Raw genomic sequence first — 18,434 nt, 5'->3', positions numbered from 1 at the left:
CTCAGGTTCCTTAAGGGTAGCTGTGAGCCCATCCACGCCTGTTGACTGTCTACTAAGAAACGATCTGGAGCACACTGCCTGGAAGGAGGTAGAGCTCAGGTCACATTTGGAAATGTTGGGATTGCCAGAGTGGGTGTGCATGACCACATGGTCCATAGCTGCAAGAGAGGGTGATCAAGAGGACCTGGAGCCTGAAATAATGGCCCAGGTGCCTGCCAGGAAAGGAAGGGACAAGGAGCATGGAAATACCGCTCCTCAGATTCCTGTGTTCTGGGAGTAGGCTGAACCTGAGGGGGACTACCGGGGGCAAAATGACGTCACCAGGACTGACGCACACACCATCCCCAGAGTTGATGATCTCATTGACCGGTTGGGAGTTGCCAGGTTACTCAGCACGTTTGATCTGAAGACTGGGTTCTGGCAGATTGCCTTAACCGAGTGGGCAAAAGAGAGGTCTGCGTTCTCAACACCAGAGGGGCACTACCAGTTTTGTGTCATGCCCTTTGGGTTGAAGAACGTCCCTGCCACTTTCCAGAGGTTGGTCAACCAGGTCCTGGCTGGGTTGGAGATCTTCAGTGCCGCCAGACATTGCTGTCTTTAGCTGCAGCTGGGAGGACCACTTGCACCACTCCAGGAAGTGCTGAGGGCCCTGCAGAGTGCAGGCCTGACTATCAAGGCCAGTAAGTGCCAGATAGGACAGGGGTCTGTGGTGTACTTGGGACACCCGGAAGGAACTGACCAGGTGGCGCCTCTGCAGGCAAAAATTGACACAATTCTGGCTTGGACACCCCTCAAGATCCAGGCTGAGGTGAAGGCCCTCAAGGACTCACCGGTTATTACAGGAGATTTGTCAAGGGGTATGGCACCATTGTTGTTCCCTTGACAGAGCTGACTTCCAAAAAGCAGCCACATCAGGTGATCTGGACAGAAGTGTGCCGGACAGCTTTTGACACCGTGAAGGAGGCCATGTGCACAGCACCCATGCTCAACGTTCATGATTTTTCCAAATAGTGTGTGGTGCAGACAGATGAGTCAGAGTATGGTGTGGAGCAGTGCTCTCACAGCTGAATGAAGAGGGCCTAGATCAACCTGTAGACTTCATCAGCAGGAGGTTACTTCCCAGGCAACAGAAGTGGAGCGCAATAGAAAGGTAAGCTTTTGCTTTGGTCTGGGCACTGAAGAAGCTAAGACCCTACTTGTTTGGGACTCACTTCCAGGTTTAGACAGACCGCATGTCCCTCAAAGGGCTAATGTAGATGAGGGGTGAGAATCATGAACTGTTGAGGTGGTCCATCTCCCTACAGGGAATGGACTTTACAGTGGAACACCGCCCTGGAACAGATCGCGCCAACGCTTATAGTCTTTCCAGGCTTTTCCGCCTTAGGGGTTGGGTAGTTCTCCCCACATTCAGCTGGAGGGGATGCATGTTGGACCTGGCAGCTCTTGACGTGGTTTGCCTGTACATTTTTGTTTCTGACCTCCTGTTTTAGGATTGTGTGCTGTAATTATTTTTTTCTGGTTTTGATACTCTGGGCACTTTACCACTGCTAACCAGTGCTAGAGCGCAAGTGCTCTCTCTCTAAAAGATATTGGTAATTGGTTTTCCATGATTGGCACATTTGATTTATTGGTAAGTCCCTACTACAGTGCACTATGCGTGCCCAGGGCCTGTAAAACAAATGCTACTAGCGGGCCTGCAGCACTGATTGCGTCACCCACTTGAGTAGCCCTGTAAACATGTCTCAGACCTGCCACTGCAGTGTCTGTGTGTGCAGTTTTGAACTGCCAATTCGACCTGGTAAGTGTACCCACTTGCCAGGTGCAAACCTTTCCTTTTACTACATGTAAGTCACCCCTAAGGTAGGCCCTGGTAGCCCCATGGGCAGTGTGCAGTGTATTTAAAAGGTAGGACATGGTAGCAGATAGATATATAGACGTTTGGGTCTCTGAACTCACAATTTAAATATAAATATTTTGGTAAAGTTGTTTTTTAGATTGTCTGTTTGAAAATGCCACTTTTAGAATGTGGGCATGTTCTTGCTTAACCAGTCTGTGCCTCTGCTTGGCTACTGAATACATGTCTGGGTCAGAGTGACAGATGGGCTATTTCTGAATTCACTCTAGACAGAGACAGAAAGGGAGCTAAGGTGTGCCCTGTATATCCTGATGAGTCACCCTGGGCTAGAGTAGGATGGAGGAGCTGTCATCTGCACTTGAAAGGGCTATGCCTGCCCTCCCACAATACAGACTCCAACCCCCTAGAGTGTGTCCAGGGCAGGGCAAGGAAGAGGCAGGGTCTTGTGCACAACAAAGACTTTCCTATGAAGTTTGCCTACTTCAAAGGCAGAAATGAGTATAAGTATTGGACTGCTGACCCCACAATTTTAGAATACTTCTGGATCAAGGGGAACCTCTGCTTAGAAGAGACTGATGCTTGAGGGGGATCTGCCACTCTGCCTATTGCTTTACTGTATTGGCCTGCTGCTGCTTCTGCCTGAAGAAGGGAAGGATTTGACTTTGCTTTCTGAAATCCTGCTTGTGAAGTTTCTCCAAGAGCTTGGACTGAGCTTGCCACCTGTTCTGAAGTCTCAGGAACATCAAAGACTTCATCTGCCAGTGCCTGGGCTCTTCTGCTGAGTCCTGACTTGCTGATGGTGCCGAATCCAGTCCCTGGGCCCTTAGAGCTGGAAGCTGGTAACTGGTGGAGGAAAATGTACACACTGCTGTGTGCGCATCAGAAAAATCGACATAGCGGCTGTCCTGTGGCTGAAATTTAGACTCAGTGGCTGCTTTGCAGCTGGTGAAGTGACGCAGTGGGTGTTCTCAAGGCGGACCCTTCGCACTTTGCACCAGAATTTTCCATGCATAGACCCCAGGCGTCAAAATCTTCAACATCACTGCACGAACATGAGGCTGCTTGTCTGGAAATCAACGCATCCCTTTCCTGCGAGGAAAGAATCAATACATTGCTTACTCAGTGGAGAAAGAATCGACGCACAGGCTCACTTGTGAGTAAGGAATCAACACATTGCTTGCTTTTCCAATGCATGTTTGCCCATGCGGCTTTATTTTTGATGCACAACAGGATTTTTTGGCTATTTTTCTAAACTGGTGTGGAATCCTTTTGTGGTGTTTTCACTGTGTTACTGTGGGTGTTTGTACAAATACTTTACACATTGCTTTTGAGATAAGCCTGACTGCTTGTGCCAAGCTACCAAGGGGGTGAGCAGGGGTTATCTGAGCTGCGTATCTCTCTTACCCTAACTAGAGTGAGGGTCCATACTTGGACAGGGGGCAAACTGACTGCCAACTAGGGACCCCATTTCGAACACTCTGATTCTGGTGAAATCATTTAACAATCTCCATGTGCCAAAGGTGAACAAAAAAAGGTAATGGAAAGCCCTCTGGCCAGGTTCACGTGATGTAAGACCTCAGTCTTATTGCATACAAGGTGTCCGATTGGTGGGAGGTTTTGCTCGCTGTTAATTTTGTGCTCACTGAGACTCTAAGGCCACCCGGACTGTGTAGTCTAGTAAGCATCCTGCAGTGACTGAATAATGTTCATCGTGCCCTGCCCATCATATGCCATCAACATTACCAGAGCCCCTCTGGTGTTCTGTGTTGGGTATTTGAATAAATTGAATGCGTCCTCTAGGCTCAGGCAGCATGTGCCACTCATACTTAAAGGAAAAATCATTTGAATCAGTGAGTGGGTGACTTGTTCTCAGCTTTGTACTCATCACTGTTATTCAGGAGAAAAATACAATAATTAAAAGTACAACTGCTAAGACTGTGGTTCTGAAAGATGCTGCTAGTTTATTTAGTGTAAAATACTCAAATGTTGCAGAGCATTATGCCTCTGTCAGATTCAATGAAATAATGACAGGGGTGATAGTGTATTAGTGCTAAAGGCTGTCTGATAATTGCAAGTTCAAGTGCTGGCAAAATGTTCTGTGATTGTGTGAGCCTTGAGCGCAGGCTGATATGGCAAAGGCACGTAATTCATAACATCTGGTCAACAATGTACTCACATAATACCGCTAGTGATTTCATTTACCTTAGAACACCTGAAATTATTTTGAGCTGGTTACAGCAACAACCACTGTCACACTGACACTCTCCTCATGCCACACACTCTTGAAGTTGAACGCGATTGTCAGTGGTGGAGGGGGCCTCTGGCTGTCAGATCATTGACAATAATCCTGGGGCCCGGTGAGGCAGTGGTGTACAAAAAGACGCGGCAGCAGTGCAATACGGCAAGGAAAAACAAAGATGATCCTGCCTGCCCGCCACCTCTGTGATATGAGATGGTCATAGTGGGGTGGGCACCAGGCAAGAAGCCACCCCTGGATCCACACGTGGTTGATGATGGCTGTGTGCCAGGCTTAGATATTGTTTTTGTGATTTACAAAACACTGCAGGTGACTGGCATGTCATGTGATATTCTCATAGTGGCACACTAAGTTTTAGTTTAAGACAAATTTGTGGAATGTTAAGTCATGTTTGTTATTTATTAAATCAAAAGTGATCAGCATTGCTTTTCAAGTAGAGCAACAGCGTCATTGCTAATGCTGTGGAGCCTGAGGCCCTAGCAGGGCTCAAGAAGCTGAGGAACACTATAGTTTGCGTGACCAATGCATTTTAGTGTGGCGATGCGGACACTGTAGTGTCCTCCTGGACACATTCAAGTGTTTGGACCAGCCACTCTGCTGAGGGCTGGCTTCCACACTCACCCCACACCCATCCATCACAGGCGTCACCAGTCAGGTGACCCTGCAAATAAAAGGGGACGGGCGCACATGCCCTAGGCCACTTAAGTAACTCACACCCTTGTGTTGTGTCATTCTTTATCACAGCATGTGGGTCTACAGCCCACAAATTAATATATAGTTACGAGTGGTTCTGACCCCACGTGCGAGCTAGCAGCAGTTCTGCCATTGGTCGCAGGGGAAGTGATGTCTGTGCCTAAAGTTACCTCCGCACACACGGCCAGCATGAAGGCCACCGGCACAGGGCAACAAGACGGCCACACGGTGCAGACACCTGCGGCCCCCGTGAGGCCCCTGCAGCCGCCCACCTGCTGCGAGACAGCTTGCTGATCGGTGCTGCACCTCCCACTCCCAAAGCAGAGAAACTGTCTAGTGCTCCGCATGCCGGCATCTGCTTCTGACGGCAAAAGATGAGATGGGCACCCTCTCAAGAAAGCGCAGCGAATCCCGCTATCAAACTGCACAGCTGACGCGGAAGAAGTGAAACGAGAGCAGCTCCTTGCAGCACAGAGCCAGAAAGTGCACAGTCTATGAACAAGTGGCCCGACTGCAGAGAATTTTGGGTATATGCTGCTCAGACTGAGTGAATACTTACCCACTGAGCGGTGAGTCTTCCCCTTACATGCCCCGATCCCCGCCTGCCACCTTCTGAGCCCCGGAGAAGGAGAGAAGTAGTGTGGAGCAGCCGCCTCGGGCTGGAGGCCCCTCCCCCACGCCCGCAGCAGACATGCAGGCTGCCAGCATATGGACACGGTACCACATCTAAAGGGTACCGTGCCAGTAGAGAGGAGCCTCCATCCCCACCTGCAACACGGGAATGAAAGCAAAGGAAGGATGTGCGCGGTATGGGGCGGATGAAACGTGCGCGGCTGCCTCGATGGGCACTGCTGCTCAGAAATGCATACCCCACCACTGCAACAATTTAATATCAGCTGCAAGGACTGGTATGGCCTGCAGCGGTAAAAGGCTGCTGTGATGGAGGACACTGCCCAGCATACCCGATAGATGAGAGGAGACATCTAGGCCAGGATTGTCTCCAAGGACAAATAAACTGCTCCAGTGCAGAGCGGCTTCCCACTGACATCTTCACCACAAGGAACCAGCAGCCATACAGAAGACTATGGGGGTTATTCCAACTTTGGAGGAGGTGTTAATCCGTCCCAAAAGTGACGGAAAAGTGACGGATTTACCACCAGCCGTATTACGAGTCCATTATATCCTATGGAACTCGTAATACGGCTGGTGGTATATCCGTCACTTTACCGTCACTTTTGGGTCGGATTAACACCTCCTCCAAAGTTAGAATAACACCCTATGTGGCCAGTAAGAAGTGCTGCTGCAGCACCATCTAGTGGCCATTAGTGGTTACTGCAGCCATTTCGACAGGACACTAAGGGCCTGATTACAACTTTGGAGGAGGTGTTAATCCGTCCCAAAAGTGACGGTAAAGTGACGGATATACCACCAGCCGTATTACGAGTCCATTATATCCTATGGAACTCGTAATACGGCTGATGGTATATCCGTCACATTTGGGACGGATTAACACCTCCTCCAAAGTTGTAATCAGGCCCTAAGTATTAGCCAAATAAAAGGCCTGCAGCACCAAGAAGGCTGTTGTGCCCACCGATGAAGTGGCAGCATCACCACCGCACATTGACTGCCACATGGGGAGACTGGTACCCCCACAAAGAATACTGCAAGAAGTACAAAGCCGCCCCAATGAAAGCTGCCAAGTATCCAGAGAAAGCCAACACTCTGCGGCCAAGGACAACGCTATCAAGCAAGTAGGATCACTGTGTGCAGCCCCTAGTGGCTGCCCACTACAAATGTGGACGAGAAAATTGCACTGCAAGCTCCACGTGGGGCCTGAGGAGAACGTATGCCACATGCGCAGCTTCTAGCAGCTGTCTGCCACTAACACCAGTGAGAAGATTGCATCACATGCCCCTAGCAGTAAACGGCCACCACTGCAAACCCGAGAGAAAGCCAGAGCCCTCTGAGAGTGAAATGCCATGCCATGGAGAAGAGGCCGCACCAACCCTGCCGCACCGCAGCACGAGATGGACACCTTTGGCCCTTCACTGAGTAGGTCAGCAGGAGTGACCAACCCTGCCCAGCAAACTGAACGTAAGCAGGGGTAAGCATAGCGACTACCCAGTCTCCAAGCGCAAGCCCTGTGCCCTCGAGTTAATATATGAAGAAGGAAAGGTAACCTTCCAGTCAGGGAGCGGACGACCAAGAAGATCCTGGAAGGGACCGGACCTGCGAGAACTTCGCAAGAAGAAGGAATCAAGTCCTCTTTGACAGGAATAGGCCTTGGAGAGGCTGCGTAGGAAGACGAGGCACTGTCTGAGGTGCAGCAAACAACCAGCGAGAGGTCCATGTGAGGCAATATGTGACCCATAGCGCAATGCCACATCGAAAAAGGAAATTAAGAGGAGGCGGAAAGGAAGTGACTAGCCATCACTGCCCCGAAGTGGGCCAGAGACTGTTCAAAAAGTGTCCTCCCTCAGACTGCCTCAAGACAGACTCAGCAGTGACTAACAACAGGCAAAAGGAGAGTTGCACACCCTAACACGGAGAAGGCGCCTAATCCTTAGACAAGACCAGACCTGCAGGAGATCTGCCCAAAAGTAAGACATGTGGCCGGATGCCACATCATGGAAAACAGATACAAAGCATGGCACAATGCCACGCCTTGAAGAAGGAAGGGAACAGAGAAGACAGAAGATCGTGTGACAACACCTGTCACAATTGAAGACCTGGCGACAACTGATGCACAAGACCAAAAAGATCCCAGAGTGGCCAGATGGAGGACTAGTGCCAACATCGGAGAGTGCACCTACGGACAGGCCAGTCACCGGGGTGCAGTGACATCACTTGAGACAGCTCAACAGGAGTACTGACAGTAAGCCGCCTGCATGCGTGAACCATGTACTGGTCCCATGCTTCACAGTGCAATTGTCCAGCCACCTGTCACTGACTGCTTGAAGCAGATGGTATCACTGCAAGCATCTGCACATGAGAAAACTAGCCATGATGAAGTCCCTCTAGTCACCATCACACCCGCAACATCACCACCTGTCATCCAGGTCACATACCGGCAAACACCATCATTGGCATGTGCACCACTTCATCCAACGAAGGAGCATCTTAACATCAGAGTGGAATTGTACCTCTGCAATATATCAAGACACCAACAAGACAACCTCCTGGCAACGTGTGAGACCAATTATCCAGAGACTATCTGAGAGCCCACCCGCAACTGGTCCATGCTGGCAAGAGCACTGACTACGTGTCATCCACCCTTGCGGTTGCATGAATGTCTTGGCCGAGGCTCCTGTCGGAGAGAAAAAGCAGCCTGCAGATGGTCCACACACAGCCCAGCATAGTCCGTGTCGGTACCCGTGGCAGCCCATTGAAAGGGTCTCAAGGAAGTAACCGAGTGAGGAATCCGCAAATGAGAAGTGGTCTGGAAGCTGCTCCACTGACAAGGTATCAGGACGCGCCAGGGCTTCAGAGGAGGACATCACATCACTGCAGATGCCTTCACAGTCTTCGAGGGATTGGCCTTCATGAAGTCAGGATATCTCGCAAAGTATCTTTGCAGTGGACTCCATCAATGCTCCTGATGCACCAAGTTTGAACTGTTTACACCAACAGCTTCACCTCGAGTGCCCGCAGGACTGACCCACAGTACATGAGTGGACACTGAACCAACATCTGGCTGTCACTGAATGTAAACTCCAACCACACAGTGTTTGTGCCCAGCAGTACCTGGTTAAATCATGGACTCGAAGATGTCCAGGTGCTTCCAAATGCATCTGTACACTACAGACCTGAGGCCTGTCTCTCGAGACTCAGAAACTGATGGTGGTGTTGAGTTATTTTGTTTTCTTTTACAGGTTGGACTTCTTTCTATTTTTCAATAAAGTTTGGGAGGAATGTTGTATCCTGCTGGACACATTCTTGTTTCCACCATCCACTCTGCTGAGGGCTGGCTTCCACACTCACTCTACACAGGTGTCACCAGTCAGGTGACCCTGCTAATAAAAGGGTCCGGGCACACGTGCCATAGCCCAGCTAAGTAACTCAACATGTGGGCCTAGAGCCCAAGACACTGCAGACACCAACACTAATATGAGTTACTGTAACGCCTGATGGTAGTACTTGGCAGGGCTGCTCCCACTTTCCTGTTCTGAAGTGTTGGCATGTATGGAATATATGTCAATACAAGCTGTTAAAGGCGGAGTCATGTTAACTAATTTTAGTAAAAACGCTCCTATCCTACACTACCTTCTTATCACAGAAAGCTTAGTCCGTTCTCCTTTAAGAATTGTTCCTCATTCCAGTCCACGGCACCTCTTTTGCCATAATATCTCCCTTGTGATCTTAAAATGCTTCTCATCACAGACCAGGCAGACTTGAGTGGCTTCATTTCAAGATGGCCGCCGCACTTGCGCACACGGACCCGCGGTCGCATCGTCCTTTTTCTGTGACAGGGAAAGTTGGCCAAGACTCTTGTTTGTTTTGCCTTCGGTTTCTATTTGCGCCCACGTGCCTCCTGTCTTTGGCCATCGGTGCTCGGGGTCGCACGTCACTGCGTAGAGAAGGCACGTAGTATTGAACTTGGAGGTGTGAGTTGGTGGGTCACGCAGTTGCGTGTTGGGTTCTGAATCTTTGCTGAGTGCTCAGCATGGGCTCCTACACTGGGGGGCTCATGTGCTTCCTGTGCCTGGCCGGCCGTGGAGGTGCTCGCACTCTGGGCGCTCGTCGGAGCCACCACTCTGCCACCTTCAGACCCGCCCGTGTGGCTGTGGTGGACAAGACCACTCGCTACGAGTTTGAGCAGCAGCGCTATCGCTATGCCGGGCTCAGCGAAGAGGACCTGAAGGAACTGGTGAGTGACTGCTCGGCAGAATGGTACTTAAAAAAGCGTGACACCGGGACGCGGAGCACAGACCACGATGGACTAGAGGGAGAACCGGCTAATGGGTTGTGCAAGTTTTACATTGCCACTGAGCCTGGCAGTGGGGCAGACGTTGCTGTCAACTTGTCAAAATTGTAGTGAGCTTCCTCTGATGTCCCGAAAGTCGCCATCAAAACAGTTCTGATGTAAAGTCCCCTGTCATCTTCGGGTAATGTCCATGGTTTATAAAAACTATATCTCCACAAGTTGACCCAAATTGCAATGCGACAGTGCCCTGTGCCATTGCGCTATCCTTCTAACTTGAACTTTTATTGGTCCTGACTATTGTGATGACTTTTTGGTTTGTTTATAGCTTTGTATAACACGCACCTTGTGTTTTTAGTTACAAAACATAAAAAAATAAATATATATATATATATATATATGTGTACATATAAAAATAAATAAAGAGTAGAGTAGTAAAAACTGCGTGTGCGCTCCCACTCCGCGGGAAACGCCGAAACTTGCCGGAGCCGGAGGAGGTGACGGGCAGCAGCTGTGAGCTGCCTTTTGATCAGGGCAGGAGCCCTTTAAAACTGCGTGTGCGCTCCCGCTCCGCGGGAAGCGCCGAAACTTGCCGGAGGAGGTGACGGGCAGCAGCTGTGAGCTGCCTTTTGATCAGGGCAGGAGCCCTTTAAAACTGCGTGTGCGCTCCCGCTCTGCGGGACGCGCGCGGGCGAAGCCCGGGCCAAGGGCGGGCCCGTCCTTGCCCGTCCTTGCCCGTCCTTGCCCGTCCTTGCCCGGAAGAGGCAGGGCAGGGCCACCCCTCTGACACTTATTTTAAACTGTGGCCCCAGATAATCACTCTGCATTTGACTGCCCGAAGGACAAACTCAAGCCTATCTACACTGTGTTGGGGTAGCTTTCCCCCAAAGCTCTAGGCCTCTACCTAGTTAGTGGTCAACTACCTATACAAATCCGCCTTTGCTCGCCCCGTTGTGTTCCTACTTGAATCTCCCACTAATCCCCATATATTTTCCAAACGAAAATTCGTCCTTTTGGTAGGTGGTACGTGGCGCAGGGGTTGGAACTTTCCATTCATTTCCCGCCCTGTGCTTGCCTGCTCACGAAAAGTGGTTGGGCCAAACTATACATACATATATGTATTTGATTAGACGGCGCATGCGCGGGAGCTGAGCCACGTTTCCCTCTCAGCTGCTCTGTCCCCCGGGAAGGGCGGCAGTGCTGCCGTCTCCACGGTGACTCAACTTGTGACTGTTAAGCATGTCAAAGCAAAAAGTCCCCTCTATACCCCAGACATTGGATAATTATTTAGTGAAGATTGTTAGTAAAATCAATTGCGAGAGGAGACAATCCCTAGGGCTTAGCAGCCCCCCCCCATTATCCAGTGTGCAACTTTCACCTGTTCCATTGGCTCTGGATGACAGTAGCAGTGTCTGCGCTAATTCTGGTGTTCCTGATAGGGAAATGATTATGCAGAATACCTCTACCTTAGCCGATCCAGAGGTTTCTACTGATCCCATAGTGCAACATCCACCTACCCCACTACCTGGAGTGGTTAGAGCATGTAGAAAGATCCAGACTAAGCGTGGGGCTGCTCGGCCCGCAAAAAAAAGATTAGTTAGCCCCCTCAAGAATCCAGATAAGGATGAGGATAATACGGCAAATATCGACGACGTTAAACTAGATGCAGAAAAAATAAAAAATCTAGTAAGCATTATTGACTTAAAGATTAAGGGTATTGTCAAACCTCTTATGGTAAAAATTGATCAGCTAACCGCGGAGGTTAATAGATTAGGCGATCTCCTCAAAAAAACACTGGTGGAAGCAGATAGTGTGTCAGTCCCAATAACAATAAGTAATCATGATACTCAGGCTGCTCCTCCCGGTGATGTTACAGCTTTAGATATTAGTAGGAGTGTTGTACAGAACTACCCGACAGCACAGTCCTTAGCCTGTAATGATAGCCAGGTTGTTTTAATACCTGATAGAAAAGAGGATTGGACTGAGGTAAGGCGAACGCGCGCCATTAATCTCCCTCCTGACTGCGCACCATATGTGGTAGTTTTAGCTAATGTTCCCCCTGTTGCAAAGGGGAATCATCAGGAAACTCACGAGTCTTTAAAAAATAAAACCGTTTCCTGGATGCACAGGCATTGTGGATTTCCAACTGAATTCTCAGATCAAGTTTTGACTACCAGAAGGGTAAATTGGATAGGGAGCTCTAAGAAAAGTTTTAGTGGTGACTGTGTCATTATAAATTTTAAACACCCTCAACATGCTGCCACTGTATTATTAAGAGCTGCCTCATTACCATTTACTGATAATAATGTGTGTGCCCGCTCGCTTGCTTTCTTTTACAGCCATCATAATAATGCCCCTTATGAGAGTAGAGGAAGTAGATTACGCCCTGCTACACACAGGCTATACCCTGATATCTCAATGCAAAACCGGTTTCAACCCCTAAGATCTCTGGATGCCAATGATTGACTTAATGAGGGAGGGCAGTTCTTACCCCAGGTGATTATTATGCCCTGTGTGGATATTGGTATAGACAATACCATGGCCCAAGAGATGCCCAACAACATAGCAATTGAATTGGCGGTGGATATAAGGGCACCGCCCGATTGTGGGGACATAAGCAATTTAAACCAGAATGCGAATTGGGGACGAAACAATGGTATGGTGCCTGATAGTAATTGTGTTAGGGGTAAGGATACTATTACTATTGTTTGTTGGAATGTGGCAGGGCTGAAATCGAAGGAGAGGGATCCAGGATGGTTAACGTTTGTTAATGCCCACGATATTTTATGTCTTCAAGAAACATGGTGTAAAGATGATGTTAACTATGAGGGATTCGTTTCTTACAATTTACCGGCTTTGGGAGGTGGTATAGGTAGAGCGAAAGGCGGTCTCCTTATACTTGTAACGATCCGTCGTCCCATTGTGGTTAAAAAGTATATACCTGTAGGGGACCTTGTGCAGATCCTCTGGCTTGCGGATGACAAAGACCATAATGTTTTATTGATTAACTATTATAATAACATTTTTTATGCTACCCGGGTCAAAGTAGTAACAGACTTAGCCGGCGCTGTCGAAAATCTATGTCAGGAACAGTATGTTGTATTTGACTTCATCTGGGTAGGGGACTTCAATACTACTTTGTGCGATTTGTCTACACAAAGGGTTTGTGGGGTTACTAACAGTGCCGGCTGGGATGTTCCGCATTTTGGACATAATAGTTATGGGGAAGCACTGCATAAGTTCATGGGCTGTTATGACCTGGAAATAGTGGAGTGCTGTAAAGATGTTAAAGGTTTACCCATTCCCACTTTTAAAAATTGGCACACCAGTTCGGTTATTGACCATGTGATCACATCTTCTAATATTAGTTCTTACTGTGATCCACCAAGAATTGAAGTAACTACCCTAAGTGACCACAACCGTATTATTTTGGACACTACCCTTTGGGCCGGTAGTTCGGTGGATGTGGGAATTATTATTTCTAATATAGAACCACATAGGACTAACGGTGTAAGGCTAAGATGGATTGGTGAAAGAGCCGATGATTTATCTAGCTCCATAATTAATGAGAGCCTGCTGGACATTGCTTCTATTTTAGAAAATAGTTCTGACTCTGAGAGGGTTTTATATTGTTTTAATCAAATTAATAAAGCTATTGATGCCAAGTTTATTAGTCGCAATAGTAGGCAAAGTAGGAACGGACCGAGATGGTTTAATCACCTTTGCACCTCCGCACTAACTGGCCTCAAGCAGGCTTTAGCAGCGAGGCCCAGGGACAAAAAACTGGTAAATAAATTAAGAATGGAATATAAATGTGCGCTCAAACAAAGGAAGGGCGAACTGCAGCAACAGGCTTAGGATTCCCTCAACCAAGCTGCTGAATTATCAAATTGTACATTATTTTGGGCCACGGTCAACTCGCTTTTTTTAAGGGATGAAAAAATACCACAGTTGACTTCTAATGTTTCTAGTGAGGGGTGGATTGCACATTTCTCCAGCATTTTTGATTCTGATAAAGACAATGATCCTATTCCCAATAAGTGGCCTACTCTGCCTTTGGATATATCCGTTAGTGAGGTCAAATATGGTATATGGGCTAGCAAAGGAGGAAAAGCTCAGGGCCCGGACGGGGTACCTATAGACGTTTATAAAGCTGCGCCAGATGTCTGGGGCCCCCTTTTAACCACTGTTTTTAACGTTGCCGTGTGTGCCGAGGCCCCTGTAACTTGGGGTGAATCAATCATTGTGCCAATTCATAAAAAGGGAAGTAGATCTGATGCTAAGAATTACCGCCCGATCTCTCTCCTTGACTCTTCAGTCAAGGTTATGAGTAGAGTGATGTTAGTAAGATTAGAGGAATGGGCTGAGCAGGATAGCATACTGGCTGACAGCCAGTATGGTTTTAGGAAGGGACGAGGTACGCTCGACCAGTGCATCAATCTTGATCTACTGATCGGGAAGTATACTGAAGCAAAACCCGGTTCCCTGTATCTTTGTTTTGCTGACCTGAGCAGCGCATTCGATATGGTAGATCATTCCATTTTATGGCCAACTTTGTTAAATTTGGGAGCCCCAGAAGGCATAATCTTTTTCCTCGCTAGGTTATACGAGAAATTGAAAACCAACGTACGTTTTGGAACCAGAGGAGAATGTACTCCAAAAATCTGTGTTACACGTGGAATTAGACAGGGTTGTGTTTTGGCACCTCTTTTATTTATTTTATTTATTAATGGAATTGATGATATTTTAAAAAAGGTTAATGCTGATGCTCCTCAGATCAATGGTGTTTCGGTGCCGGTGTTATTATATGCCGACGATGCTGTTTTACTTTCTCGAATCCTGTCGGATTACAACGACTAATGGATAGTTTTTCCTCTTTTATTAAAGATAGAAAACTAGTAATTAATAAGGGAAAAACGTATACCATGACCTGCGGAGCTAAAGCTAAAGCCAAAGCCAAAACGTTAAACGCCTTTTTTATAGACGGCGAAAAGGTGCAACAGGTGGATACATTTTGTTACCTAGGTATTACTTTCTCTAACGACAGGAAATGGAACAATGAATTTAATAACATCCGGAATAAAATGGCAAAAAATGCTTATGGTATTTATAGATTTGCTGCAAAAGTTGGGGATTGTCGAACCAGGGATATGCTCAAGATTTACCAAGCTAGGTGTGTGACTATTGCTCTGTATGGGGCAGGAGTATGGGGATATAGCTGTACCTACAACTTGCAGTTGGAGGAAAATATGTTTTTTAAAAAGCTTCTGTTTTTGCCCTTCTCTGCCTCAACTGAATTAAGCCATCGCGAATTAGCCATTAATTATTTAACTGATTTGATATCACTTAAACCATTGATGATTTGGCGGTCTTTTTGGCTTGGCGATGAGAAGCTATTTAACAGAACTATTGTTGAGGATTGCCTACGTTTGGATAAATATCGAGATATTCCCTGGGTTAAATATGTTGTCTGTTTTTCAGACATTTTTAATTTAAATATTTTAAATAATCCTAGTGCAGCAACCACGATCTCCAAATCAGAAATGAAAAGTATATTTCTAACTTATGCAGAAAGGAAACAAGCAATTATAGCCGGATCATTGTCCTCCGTCATTTTTTATAATAGATACAACCTAATGGAGGGTTTTCCGTTTTACCTAACTATGGTGACTAGGAATTCACATAAATTTGTGCTAACTAGACTAAGATTTGGGATGGCACATTGTTTAGTAGCCCATCCAAACATTAAGAAACACCCGATTGGGCCATGTAGGTGCGATAATGTATCTACACAGAGCACTGTGCACTTTCTGCTGTTCTGTAAACTGTATACATGTTTTCGTATAGTACTTTTGAAACCTCTGTTTGTTAAATACGGAACACGTACAGTTAAACATGCCATGGCTTTAGTTTTTAATCTGCAATCGGCAGATATTTGTTTTTATACCGCCACCTTTTTAAATCAGTGCATCAATTCCAGGAAAAGTATGAGTTTTTAATGTATTTTATTATTCATTCTATATATTTATGAATGACCATATGTATTACCCAATGAGCCATCAACTATAATTAATAACTGTAAGTTTTAATTGCAATGTCTTTGTAAATATGTATTGTTGTCTTTTTTTTTTTCTTTTCTTCTCTTCTTTGTTTATGCTTTTATGGTCATTTATATGTGCCGAATAAAGCTTTATGAATTGAATTGAATTGAGTAGACCAGGCCAAGCACAAATTACAATCTTTTTAGACGATGATTATCTGAATGACGGAATAAGGAGGAGTGTGAAGTTTTAAAGCCAATGTTTTGGAAAAGAAAGTAGCTTGACAGAGTACTATGGCAAGTGTGTTCAATATATACATGAAATATACAAAAGTAAATAGGTCATTAGGAAAAATAATATCTACACAAAATACCATTCCCTTAAAAGGTAAAATGTAGAAAATCCTCCTAATTAAACAAAAATGGGTTAAGTAGATCTGACATGTATGCATAAATACAGGTTCATCAAAACTAATGTTAGAACTTTGAGGTTCTAGATGGACCTAAAATTGGTCACCGGTTATTTCTTTATTTCTTTATTTAATTGAGATGTTTAGAATTTGAGTTAAGGTGACCAATTGTACTGTCTCACTATAAGAGTGGTATTTATTTTTAATTGTTGCACAACATTAGGATAAACCCATCAAACAGTTTAAGAGAGTGTCTTTTGAGAATCACATGCAGGGGTGGCCAGTGGGCAAAATAACTGTTGTGGTACTGAAATATACAGACAGTCTGCCCATCTCTGTATTGTGCTCTGTTCCCATATTTGGTCTACTTTCCGATACTGAACTAATGTAGTCAAGCTAAGTGATAACAATGAAGTACTAAACTGTCGCTGGTTATATTCAATAGATATAGAACATAATTGTCCATTTTAGGAGTATGATGAAGAAAGGGGATGTTACAATGCAAGGCAGCAGGAGTGTTCTAGACAAATCAGAACCTGTCTGACTGAGAATGCTTATCTTTGTAATGTTTACTTGTTAACTTATTTTAAAAATCTAAATTCTCTCAAATTTGTATGCAGCTAAGTTCGAAATAGATTTCTAAGATGGTTGGAACCATATAAAGATGCTTAAGAAAGCATTGTAATGTGAAATTGAATAAAAAATATTTTCCCAGGATGGCGGCAACTTAACATTTGATAAGACGTAATTGAATGAGAAAAAACACGTGTGTCATGCTGGGTAAAACAGCAGGATCTTGTAAGAAATGGGGTTATTAGTTGAAGGAGTAAGTACCCACCTCAAGTAATAATCTCAGTCCTTGTCCGGGTGAACCCTTAAAGCTACTAATTTAACCAGAGTCCACCCTCCTGTTAGCCATGGCACAGAACAGACTGGCCTAACTTAGAGGCAATGTTTAAAGTATGTGTGCAGTACTAAAACAGTAATAAAATCGAAATGCAAAACAATAAAAAATCCAAAATGAAATAGAAATATAAAGTATATTTTGATTCAGTGACTGATTGGCTGGTAACTAGGCAGATCAGTGACTGTCTAATCATGGTTATCAGGGCGACCAGTAATGCGCTGCACAGCAGCCATGCCAGCAGGTTGCCAGATTTATCACCTTCTGCATGCATCTTTGCCTGGTAAGCTCTGAAGTCCAGGCATCAAAGTTGTTTGATCAGGCAAGCATGGTGGTCTCTGGCCACCTCTATCATTCGTCGGGCAGCAGGGATCTTCCGTGCCTCCCTTTCCAGGGTGCCCAGAGACATCTCTAGATGGGTTTAATCTTTATGAAGATCATTTCTTATACCCACCACCTCTTTGATACAGTGACCGCGAAGTACTACTTGTAGCCTTCCTATTCTTTTGTACTAGTGTTAGCTGTGCCATGGTGCTCTTCCAGGTAGTGGGTTAACGTCTCTTGAGCCATATCACTAAATACAGTATCCTCCAACATGTCCGGTTGGGAAGGGATGGGCAGGGTATAGTTGGAGCGGGTTGTGGTCTGAGAAGGTCTTCCCTAAATACTCCGCATTAATGACTCGTGAGTGGCAGAGAATTCGGTTGAGGCGCACATGTAAATCCTTGGGGGGCGTGTAATAGGAGTATTCTCTGGTGTCAGGATGTGGAGTTTACCAGATATCCAATAAAGATCAGTGTATAAGCAATTGAGTGAGGCCTGCTGCAGCTGCTATGACTGGGGAGGTCAGCACGGGGGGGGCGTTGTGATCAGTCCAGGTTGGAGTTGAGAATATACTTGAAGTCCTCTCCAATAATGGTATGTGTACCCATCTATTGAGGGTGACTGAGAGGCGGGCCTTGCTGCCTCTCTGTCTTGCTGTGCTATATTTGGTGCATAAATGCTGACTAAGAGGAGGGAGTGACCGTCTAATTGCCCTTCCACCAGAACATATTGCCATTCAGGGTCTACCTCAGTGGCAAAGCAGTAAAAGGGGACTGTAGGATGGACCCATATTTAGGGTGTGGCAGGCAAACCTCGAATACGTGGTGCAGTAGCATTGTCCTCGCTGGCGTTTCTGCAGTCCCCTGCAGTAGCATTGTCCACGCTGGCGTTTCTGCAGTCCCCTGCAAAGTTATTTTCTTGGAGAAAAGTGATCTTTGCATTGTGCGGCCTAATATATTGCTGTATAGTATGTCGCTTGCGTTCTGTTCCCATAACATGGACTTTCCATTTGATTATTTGCAGCCTAGTC

The 18,434-nt window shown here is 46.3% G+C and overlaps 1 protein-coding gene across 2 annotated transcripts in view; it reads left to right on the top strand.

Annotated features, from left to right (window-relative positions):
• Window positions 1-9,340: 9,340 nt before the first annotated feature.
• The window catches only part of NADK2 (NAD kinase 2, mitochondrial), a 547,365-nt gene continuing 538,271 nt past the window's right edge, over window positions 9,341-18,434 (top strand). For both annotated transcript variants that reach the window (XM_069221023.1, XM_069221015.1), the window contains exon 1: window positions 9,341-9,672. In XM_069221023.1, the coding sequence (XP_069077124.1) occupies window positions 9,469-9,672 (204 nt within the window). In that variant the 5' untranslated portion in view covers window positions 9,341-9,468. The remainder of the gene's footprint in view (window positions 9,673-18,434) is intronic.

The sequence above is a fragment of the Pleurodeles waltl genome, chromosome 1_1, assembly GCF_031143425.1.
Source record: "Pleurodeles waltl isolate 20211129_DDA chromosome 1_1, aPleWal1.hap1.20221129, whole genome shotgun sequence".
NCBI classification, from domain to species: domain Eukaryota; kingdom Metazoa; phylum Chordata; class Amphibia; order Caudata; family Salamandridae; genus Pleurodeles; species Pleurodeles waltl.
Note: the sequence above shows the minus strand (reverse complement) of the source record. Positions and strands in the feature narration are given on the sequence as shown.